General features: G+C 41.1%; 2 protein-coding genes across 2 annotated transcripts; both read left to right on the top strand.

Annotated features, from left to right (window-relative positions):
• The first annotated feature begins 676 nt into the window (after positions 1 to 676).
• On the top strand, positions 677 to 3135 carry LOC125236081. Its single transcript, XM_048142776.1, has 3 exons — positions 677 to 1461; positions 1782 to 2010; positions 2340 to 3135. Exons 1-3 carry the CDS (start codon positions 1180 to 1182, stop codon positions 2966 to 2968), a joined length of 1140 nt encoding a protein of 379 aa, XP_047998733.1. The 5' UTR covers positions 677 to 1179; the 3' UTR covers positions 2969 to 3135.
• Positions 3136 to 7084: 3949 nt separating this feature from the next.
• On the top strand, positions 7085 to 10280 carry LOC125235784. Its single transcript, XM_048142369.1, has one exon. It carries the CDS (start codon positions 7485 to 7487, stop codon positions 10278 to 10280), a length of 2796 nt encoding a protein of 931 aa, XP_047998326.1. The 5' UTR covers positions 7085 to 7484.
• Positions 10281 to 10898: the final 618 nt, after the last annotated feature.

Below are 10898 nucleotides of genomic sequence, written 5' to 3' on the forward strand. Positions count from 1 at the left end.
CCGTGAACTCAGGTAAGTTATCTGTACAATCCGTGGGCATATACACACAGACAACTATAAACGGCCGATCGTTAGACACTATTTTAACCGCACATACGCGTGGATTACTACACTGTAGCACAGATACACTTTGAAACAGATTACTCCGCCACAGAAGCGCCACTCCGCCGTACGGCCGCCCTTTCAGCATACCACTAGATGTATCCACCGCCGATGTTCCAGTAAACGAGTAATCGCTGCTAATATTACCTAAATATGATATTTCATTCGGTAATAGCCACGTTTCTTGTAAGGCGATTATATCGTAGAATTTACAAAGTTGTTTAACATAATTAATTGATCGTTTGACACTTTTACAGTTAAAAGTAGTTAATTTTATGTTGTGTTGTTCCATTATTATTTATACATATAGTTACGTGCCGCCTTCAGTTGCACCTCTGTTCGTGTTCGCATATCTGTGCTTGAAATGCACAAAACGCCTAAAAACAATGTCTTTAAACTAAAATATGTAAATAGATTCCAGCAAAGTTACCACTGTGTTGCCATTAAAATGATACATGTCATTAATAGTAATTATGTATTTTGCTAAATAATGAACATAATTTTGTGATTTACAACTAATCTTGCGTACAATATTTAAATGATTAATGTACGTAACTAGAGTAATAAATAAACAGTGACATAAATTAATATTTAATGAAAACTATTTCGTGGTAAAAATGTTTGTTTTGTAATGGTAAGACTTCTGATATAAACAACCTTTGGTAATCTATTTTAGTACAATATCGTCTTATTCTTATACTAATAATTGGGGTTATTTAAGGGTCGTGTAGTACGCCCTTTATGGGGAATATTATGGCGGCCATGACACTTTACCACTATACCATTGTGACTTGTCAAAAGTCGTAACTTCATTCGGCATCTGACATCTGTCTTGAGCGCTCGAATGTTTTCTTTCCACGTCGTGGTATTTTTCATTGTTGAGTTTTTGTTTTGTGTTAAGTTTTTGTTGTGCGATATTGTTGACTTTTTGTTAAGTTTGTATCGTGAACGTGAGTTTTCGTTTTACGGAAGTAAAATGGAACCCGTGGCAGGTCCTTCCCAGGACAATCTGAAAGAGAATATTCTTCTTTCCCCACCAAGGAAAAGACCCGCATCTCATATGAGTGTTTCGGAAAAATGTATGGTGATGAACTGCTACAAACACACAATACATGGCCCCATGACAAGTATTTTACACGTCTGGAATGTTCCAAGAAAGTGGCGGAAATATTGGGTATATCCGAAAGAACCGTCAGAAGTATATTCGCGGAACATAATTCGGCAACAGAATTTGCTTCACCCAAGAAACCTGGCCCCAAGTTGTCAGTAATTGACAAGTTGGATGAGTTCACATTTGCAGCCATTAGACGGACAGTACATCAATTTTTTCATCGCAACGAGCCGCCTACTATTGAGAAGGTAGGTATTTTGAAATACATGTGTAATTTTGACAATTTATTGCTCTCATGCCAACTCTTTTTAAACAGAATATATTTTAATTAATGTTATATTTATCAAAATAACAAAGTTAATATTTTAGCTCAATAGTTAAAACTGAACCTTAGTCTCTCAAGTAATAAATAACAAAGGTTGAAAATTAATTACATTACATTTAAATGGGATGTTTACATAAATAACATAACTGACTAAGCTGGTTGATACCTGCTGTCAATGGAAATGTTATGTTGTTTTTGTAAACATCCCTTCAATTATTTTATAATTTCTATTTTTGTTTTTAGGTATTGCAAGTTGTTAATGATGACCCGGGCCTGCCAAATTTATCTTTTTTCACCTTGAGACAGGTGCTTAAGCACCTCAATTTTAAATATGCAAGTCGGAAACGCCAAAGCAGCCTCATTGATAGGGCTGATATCATATTGTGGAGGAAAAGATATTTGGTGAAAATTAAGCAGTATTGTAGAGAGGGCAGACCTATTTATTACCAAGATGAAACATGGATTAATGAAGGTAATATATATTTATATTCACAGGATTTATTTATTTTGTTTATTACAATTTTCTCTGTGAGTGGTTCAAGAATGCTTTGTAGAAATATAATAGAATTTTAATATGTTTATAGAAGAAATTCTATGATTTCAACTGTTTCAAAAGTGAATGTAAATACTTATTTTCATCAGTTTTAAGGTCTACAAATAATATGTTATTATTATATTCTATTTTAAGGTAGACTTAAGTGTTTTATTGTTGTATTGATTTGTATATAGTTAATAATTAAGTATTTTTATATATGTTGTAGAAAAAAATATTAACTTAAAATTTACATTTGTTTGTTAAAGGGCACACGGTGAACAAGGTCTGGCAGGACCCTAAAGTATTGTCATCTCGACAAGCCTTTTTAGAAGGCCTTACAACTGGCCTTAAGGCTCCATCGGGAAAAGGAAGGCGGCTCATTATAAGCCACATTGGCAGTGAAGAAGGATTTGTTGAAAATGGATTGCTGCTGTTTGAATCAAAGAAAAACACTCAAGACTATCATAAAGAAATGAATGCTCAGCATTTTGAAGAATGGCTAACTGGTATATTGCCACGGCTTAAGCCAAACTCCGTGCTCGTTTTAGACAATGCTCCTTATCATTCAAGAAAATTAGAAAGTGGCCCTGTAAAAAAGTGGAACAAGGGCCAAATTATTCAATGGTTGCATGAAAGGAATGTACCCTGTGACATGTCCATGATCAAGACAGAGTTATGGGCTCTGGTAGAAACTCAACCCAAAGTAAACAAAATGGCAGTAGACGAATTAGCGGCAGCTCATAATGTAACCATTTTGAGACTCCCCCCATACCATTGTGAACTAAACCCCATTGAATTAGTGTGGGCACAAGTGAAAGGGCATGTGGCAAAAAAGAATAAAAGTTTCAAAATGGCAGAGGTCAAAACATTATTAATGAAGGTTTGGAGCTTGTGACACCAGAGCGCTGGAGAGCATGCATTAATCATGTGATAAAAGTTGAAGACGAAATGTGTAAATTAGACCATTTAATTGATGATGTTGTAGAGCCGTTCATAATTAACACAGGTGAAGATGAATTAAGTGGCTCTGAAATTGAAGAGTAAATAAAGCTTTGTAGAATTTATTTTTGTTTTTTTTAGCCCAGTCCTGTACTAATAGAGTAAAAATTCTATCATATCTTTAGTTAAACTAGCGATTTGGATATTTCATACACATACTAACTATGTAGGTAAAGCAGAAAGATTAGACAGTCGTTTATTGCAATGTTTCTGTACATAACAAATATAAAGAGTTAATAAGTATTTCATTTATGAAGTTACTAATCAAATAGAGGGAATGCATAATTGGTTACGACTTGTATGGAAATAACTGAGTTTTTGTTTAATAACTTCAGTTTTGTAATTCCTAATTCCAAACAGGGATTTTGGTATTTTATACACCTACAGTTGAAAATAATATTTTTTATTATTACTAAAGGTTGAGTACATCTGTTTGCCATCCTGACGTTGACAGCTGTCACTGTGATAATGACATTTCTTGGTAGATTTGATGGAATCTATTTACATATTTTAGTTTAGGCCACAGACTAGTGTCGAGAAATAATGGTAATTTACTCTCGCATACAAAAAATTTGAAAGCTTTATGATTTTGTTTCTTTTTCATTATGATTTTTTCTAACGATACACTTTCATGAGTTTTTGTTTTGATATAATCGATTATGTCATTCTCGTTTGTATCCTGGTGTATTTTGGATATAAAAATAGGAATGCATTTCTCAGCCGCTCTGAACTTGCTGTTGATATCACAAGTAGCCGTTCCCACCTGTCCATTAAAGCGACCAGAAGATTTTCTTTTACGATAGGTAACAGTTTTCCATTTATCCTCCTCTTTACCATGCACGCCCTCATTGCTTGGGTCAATGTTACTTATCGCGGTGTTTTGTGTGCCGGAGGCAAAACAGCTGATCTCCTGACTTCCCGTCATTTGAGGCGGACCGGTTTCGATATGTGTCATTTTATTTTCCTTATACGTCACGCCAGCCAGTATACTAAACGTATTAGTAGATTTAGATATAATTATGTTGTTCATTAGGCGCAGGTGTCGATGACTCATCCAGAATTGTTTCATGTTGTACATTTTCCTCCTTATGATTTAATGATATTGACCTACTTTTGTTTATGGAGCTGGCATTGTCATTTAGGGTCGAATTATGATGTTGTGACATACCATACGGTCCACTGTCTTGTTGTAAACACCAAGCGCCCCTTTTTACGTTAATAGTGGACAACGGAATGTGCTGCGGAGACACATACCTATGAGGTTCTTGTTGCATCTCAATCCTTAGGTCTTCCAGCTGACCTTTCGTGACATAATTATCCTTAATGATATCAACTTCATGTTGGATTCTCAATAGATCTTTTAAAAGTTTGGAACAGTCGAGATGGTCAAATGTCAAAGCGGGTAGTTTTTCAAGCCGGTGCGCCACGAAAGTTGGAATTATATCAGGCTCCGTGGCTCGAAAAACACGTATAATATCACGAAGGTCCCTTTGATCCTTTCCTTCACCCTTACGGTTAATATTCCGCTCATTTGTAGGAAGAGCATCGAATAGCAACGATTTCGATTTTTTAATTTCGTCAATCGTAAACGATTTTTCACATATTTTCCCTACAGTGTCTTCGTCACTTATTGAAATTTTATTTTGAATGTATGATAACATTTCATCAATAATTATATTACACGAATTACACTTTAACTTATTCGATGACATTTTTAAACGACGACACGATGACATTTTTAAACTATAACGCAATCGACCAAATGTCACCCTAGTGTTCCCGTAGGGAAGAGATAGATGTCTGCGTCTACTAGTATAATGGAATATGATTCTTTGGATACCCCGCAGCTATAACACGAACTTGTATGGCTGCTCTCCAAAGCTCCGCCTCGAAAAGAGTCAAACAGAAGCAGAAAAAAGGGAAATTATGTAGGTATTTTACCTGATACGCCCGGAAATGAAGAGATTCTGAAAGTCTATATTATTACTAAACACAACAATAAAACATTAAACACGTCAAAGAAAAATCTAAAGGAAGACCAAAGCAAAAACGCTGAAAGGTTTCAAAACCGAAATCTTCTCAACGCAAAAGTACCATAACATACCCATGGACAAAAGGGAGAAACGAGGAGTGATCCTAGTTGACGAGATGAAGTTGAAAGAAGGCGTTCATTTTGATCCGGCAACTATGAAATTTAATGGTTTTGTTGACTTGGGGCAACATACACCAGATAACTTAAAAAATGCAACCGCGGAACATGCCTTGGTGTTTAAGTATGAGCCGTTTCGAGGTAGATGGCTTCAAGCATTAGGTTGCTTTCTGTCTAAAAACTCCTGCAAAAGCCAACCGCTGCATGAATTATTTATTTTGGAATGCAATGCAACGTACTGATTGCAAACAGCGGACTGCCAACATTGAAAACATGCTGTTGTAATGGACGGTGCACCGTGGAATCGGAGTGTGGAAAATGTTCGGTGTAAATGAGCATATTATAAGCTGCGAACACCCTATAACAACGTAGAGTTTTTCGCGTATGAAGATGACTAACACTATATTGTTGTTTTTTCTCGAAGCAATACCACCTGGGGTGTGTGCCAAGAGCACAACGTGTGTATGGCTCAAACAACTATGTCCAATATTTGTTCAGGGTTGTGGATGCGATCAACCCACGGTGAGTAGTAGGTAAAGTAACTTGAGCATTACTTGAAAAAAAGTTTCATTAATGCTTTCGGTGAATTATTCTCCCGGGTACCGAGGCAGGAAGGCAAAATATTTCCTCCGTATTCCGAGATAAGTTTGGAGTCCCGGATGCACTGAGGGCCGTGGATTGCGCACATGAGGCCATACTTCCACCACCGCGGTCACATGGTGTGCAATATATAAATAGGAAAGGAATGCACACCCTCAATGTGTAGTTGTTGAGTCATATTTAAGCATAATTATTCAATAGAAGTATAGGCTTTCAAAACTACTTATTGAATAAAACGTTAAAATTTGTACTTTCCTCCAGGTGCACTGAGGGCCGTGGATTGCGCACATGAGGCCATACTTCCACCACCGCGGTCACATGGTGTGCAATATATAAATAGGAAAGGAATGCACACCCTCAATGTGTAGTTGTTGAGTCATATTTAAGCATAATTATTCAATAGAAGTATAGGCTTTCAAAACTACTTATTGAATAAAACGTTAAAATTTGTACTTTCCTCCAGGTAGTAGACGCAGATGCAAAATTTTAAATGTGAATGCCCAATTCCCGGATCGAGTGCATGACACGTATATTTCGCCAATCTGTGGTGAGAGGTGAAATGCGTCGCCTTCACGAGCAGGGCGATTAGGGCGTTTCTTTCTGTTGGGTATGATTTATATGTATTTACGCCATGACTGGAAACACTACCTAGGATAGACAACGTAGTCTCGCTGCACCAGTTTCCCCTGCGCATTCCCTTTAAAAGCGAGGAACATGGCACGAGCGCCCCTTTTTTCTCATCTAACTCTCTCTAAACGTGTCCTCAGACTAGAATAAGAATTAAAAATAAAAATTCAACTCGAGCACATGAATCGAGCCTTCACTCATGTTACAAAGATAAAGGAACAGTTGCTTTGTAAATGTCATTCTCATTACTCGCGGCATCCTTCATTCCGTTTATAACGCCATTCTATTTTCAAAAACTAATTATCTTACACCCTTCAGTCCTCTCACTGTTCATGTTATATCTATTAAAAAATCATAACAATTTCAATCACAACGCGGAACTCGCCAGACCCTGAATTTCTCTTTGGCTACCCGCTGTTTCAAATGCCAGCTCTACAATCATGCATGCGTACGGTACGCGGAAGGTCTCGTATACAAAAAAAGCAGGTAATCTGATCGTAAAATCTCATCATAAACATTTCTTCGTCATCATCAAGCAAAAACACCACCCCTGGAGGTCCTCAATTAGCTTGGGCAGCTGAAGTCTTGGAAGTGGTTTGTGGTTAATTAGTAGGGATGTAGTGCCTAAGACGCTAGCAACGCGCCCGCGCCGGGAATCACAAACAACTCACGCACACACCTAACGGAGCGTCGAGGCGGCACACACTCACACGCCGCGCCCCTATAAAAGACAGCCGTCGCAGCGCCCGGCATTCAGTCCACCGCGGCCATCCGTGACGGACAGAGCTCCCTGGTACTACCGCGGCACCCGCGACAGTGCGAACCTACTCAGGCATCCTACCTCGGCCATCCGAGTGGACGCCTTGTCCTCTTTCGATATTTTGAAAGTAGTAATTCCCTTAATAAAATTTTGTGAATATAACCGTCTCGTCTTCTTTACACTGGCGCCCAACGTGGGGCACGTTCCTCCACGCGCAAGATTCGTCACGAAGGCAGGGCGTGTCACAACAAGATACGTAAAAACAAAAAAGAAACTATGGCGTCCTTTAGCGAAGACCAGTTTACTCGGCTGATTTCTACACTGTCGTCATCGTCATCATCACGCCACTCCACATTAGCAAGCTGCATTCACCATTATGATGGAACCAAGGATGTTGGTGTGGTGACAAGGTTCCTTTCGGCAGTAGACACATATATAATGGTGGAGAAGATCCCGGAGAAAGAGGCAATAATGGGGTTACCCTTAATCCTGGTGGGAGAAGCAGGCATCTGGTGGCAAGGCATCAAACACGAAGTCGAGACCTGGGAAGGCTTTAAGGAGAGGCTGCACGCTGCATTTGCGCCCAGAAAGGAAGCTTACCAGCTACTACGGGAAATAATGAGCAACGAACAATCTAAATCTATGCTCACAGAAACGTTTGTGGCTCAGAAGCGAGTCTTGTTCGCCCAACTGCCAACCCCGAAGATACCCGAGATCCGTCAGCTGGACATGGTGTATGGACTTCTTCGCCTGGATATGAGGTCTGCCGTACCTAGGTCAGCCGTCAGCTCTTTTGATAACCTGGTACAGCTGGCAAGAGCCGCAGAAAACATAATGAAGGAGCGAAATGAACCTCTGACTACCAGTGCGAGCGAATCGAAGCGTGAAAGATTCGCTCGGGGAAAAGAGCGCTGTGAATTCTGCCGTGCTATAGGACATGACATGGCGTCGTGCAGGCGGAGACAAAAGGCACTTGGAGCGATGGCTGTACCGAAACAGGAAGCGGTGACTCAGGCTCCATCACCTTCGCAGCCCCGATTCTACTGCTATGGCTGCGGAGCCCCGGGAGTGGTGAGATCCAAGTGCTCCACCTGCAACAAAAAGAGGCCGGTGGAAACTGGTGCATGTTCCATCGATATTCAGCTGGATGTAAGGCCCCGACCTATGGTGTTTACGAAGATCGGCGATATCGAAGAGTGCGCTAAGCTCGACTGCTGCGCCAAGTCTAGCGTTGCGTCATACCAACTGGCCACGAAGTTACGAAAGAAGGGGTACGTCTTCCAGCAACAGAGAATGAAGATAACTCTCGCGGACGGCATTGGCAAGCGTCAGAACGTTGAAATAGTCAGAGCCCCCGTGGAACTTTATGGGAAAACAACGTACACCACTTTCGTCGTTTTGCCCGGTTGCAAAAAGAACCAAACCTTACTTGGCGTTGGCTACATCCAAGATGCAGGGATACTGATCAACTTACCTCAATTCACGATGTCCTTCATTGAGCGGCCAGAAGAGGACTACGACCTATACGACGAGGGGTTTGCCACCTTCAAACAGCCTTCAATGGAAGAGTTCCAAATGCAATCACCTGTATCCGTTTTGACCTGGAATTCATCATCTACGCTGCCAGGAAACGTTTGCGCTTCACCATCCTTGCCGTCGTGTTCATCACCATCATTACCAGAGCCAGCAGATAAGGGAACAGAGATATCAGGCTTTATGATGACAACCGAAACACCCGTAGAAAGGACCATTATAGCCCCGAGAACACCTGATTGGAACTTGATTCCCATAAAATCCCCGTCACCCAAGAAGTCACGGTTCTACGAGGCCAGCTCCCCAGATCTGGACTACATGATTCGTGATGCACAAATAAATGTTCATTCTCAGGCCGTTGAACTGACGCTACGTGAGCAAGGCTTGTTTGATGGAGAACTTGACTGGGACGTCGGAATTGACGCCGTCGATGTACACATACCTGAAGACCTACCTGAAAACCAGAAAAAGGCATTCGAGGACCTTCTACTGGAATACGAAGACGTCTTTACTTCAAAGGGCGAAGCTGTAGTCGACGTGGAACATCGTATCATCACAAAAGATCACCCTCCTATAGCTTCACCACCTTACAGATTGTCTCCACCACGAAGAGAAATCCTTAAAGCTGAAATAGATAAAATGCTTCAAGGAGGCATCATAGAACCATGTTCATCTCCTTGGGCCTCACCAGTTGTCATGGTACCCAAAAAGAATGGCGAAGTCAGGATCTGCGTGGATTACCGGCGCTTGAATGCTATAACTGTACCTGATTCATATCCTATACCCCGCATCGATGACTTACTCCATGAAGCCAAGCCTACGCCATACATGAGTGCCCTAGACCTAAAGGCTGGATACTGGCAAGTGTTGGTCGCGGAAGCGGATAGAGACAAGACAAGCTTCATAACGCCCTTTGGTATATATAGATATATACGTATGCCATTTGGCCTGCGTAACGCGCCTGCCACGTTCCAAAGGATGATAGACAGGTTCAGAGTGAGCCTAGAAGGAATCAAGATGCTTGGGTACTTAGACGATCTAATAGTCTTCTCCACGACATTTCAAACTCACCTGGCAGACCTCAGGAAAATATTCCAGCGAATGAGAGAATATAATCTCACTATCAACAAGGATAAGTGCAGATTCTTCGCTTCTTCAATCAAGTATTTAGGGCACTTGATCACACCTGAAGGCCTAAAAGCTGATCCTGAGAAAGTTACCACCATTACTAATCTGCCATCTCCAAAGAACTTGACACACCTGGTCACATTTCTACAGACATGTTCATGGTATCGACGTTTTATAGAAAACTTTGCAACTGTGGCTGAACCACTCACCAGACTGACAAAGAAGTCAGCTGCTTGGACCTGGACTGAAGAGCAGGAAAATGCCTTTACGGAACTGAAGCATAGGTTGACTTCCTCCCCAATATTACGTCAAGCTGACCACACTAAGCCCTACATACTGAAGACTGATGCCAGTAACTACGCGCTCGGAGCGGCTTTAGTCCAGGGGAGGGAAGCGAAGAATATGTGGTAGAGTATGCTAGTCGACTACTCACTTCTCCGGAACGCAATTATTCAACCACAGAGAAGGAAGCGTTGGCTGTAGTATGGGCCCTGCAGAAATACCGTGGCTACATAGAAGGATTACCCATTACCGTCGTCACCGATCACCAGGCCTTACGTTGGTTAATGCAGCTTAAATCACCGACGGGCAGACTGGCCAGATGGGCATTACAGATACAGGCTTTTGACATTACAATCAAGTATGTCCCCGGCAAGACTAGTAGTAGCTGATACATTATCAAGGCCAACCTGTGGTGAGCAAACGAGTGAAACGTGTGGCGTGTGTTCTATCGCTGTAGACATGCCTACCCGAGACCCAAAGGATATCAGGGACGAGCAACTAAAAGATCCATTCTTACGTAAAATAATCGCCTCTATGGAAGACCCAACACAGTATGAAAACGCAGCGTATTGGAGCAACAAGGGCTATCTGACGAATAACGCCATACTCTATCGGCACAATCCAGTTCAGATGCTGAAACTGCCCAACTAGTAGTCCCTGAGCACGAATGGGCTAACCTCTTGGCTGTCTATCACGACGAACCGACTTCAGGACATTACGGATCTGACAAAACATTCCAAAGAATAT

This window comes from Leguminivora glycinivorella, chromosome 18 (genome assembly GCF_023078275.1).
Source record: "Leguminivora glycinivorella isolate SPB_JAAS2020 chromosome 18, LegGlyc_1.1, whole genome shotgun sequence".
Taxonomy (NCBI): domain Eukaryota; kingdom Metazoa; phylum Arthropoda; class Insecta; order Lepidoptera; family Tortricidae; genus Leguminivora; species Leguminivora glycinivorella.

Excerpts from the sequence above, each read along its gene's own strand:
- LOC125236081 (XM_048142776.1), top strand. The coding sequence starts at position 1,180 with ATGTATGGTGATGAACTGCTACAAACACACAATACATGGCCCCATGAC. Across the intron at positions 1,462-1,781 it reads AGCCGCCTACTATTGAGAAG|GTATTGCAAGTTGTTAATGA; the intron begins GTAGGTATTTTG and ends TTTTGTTTTTAG. Across the intron at positions 2,011-2,339 it reads TGAAACATGGATTAATGAAG|GGCACACGGTGAACAAGGTC; the intron begins GTAATATATATT and ends TGTTTGTTAAAG.
- LOC125235784 (XM_048142369.1), top strand. The coding sequence starts at position 7,485 with ATGGCGTCCTTTAGCGAAGACCAGTTTACTCGGCTGATTTCTACACTG.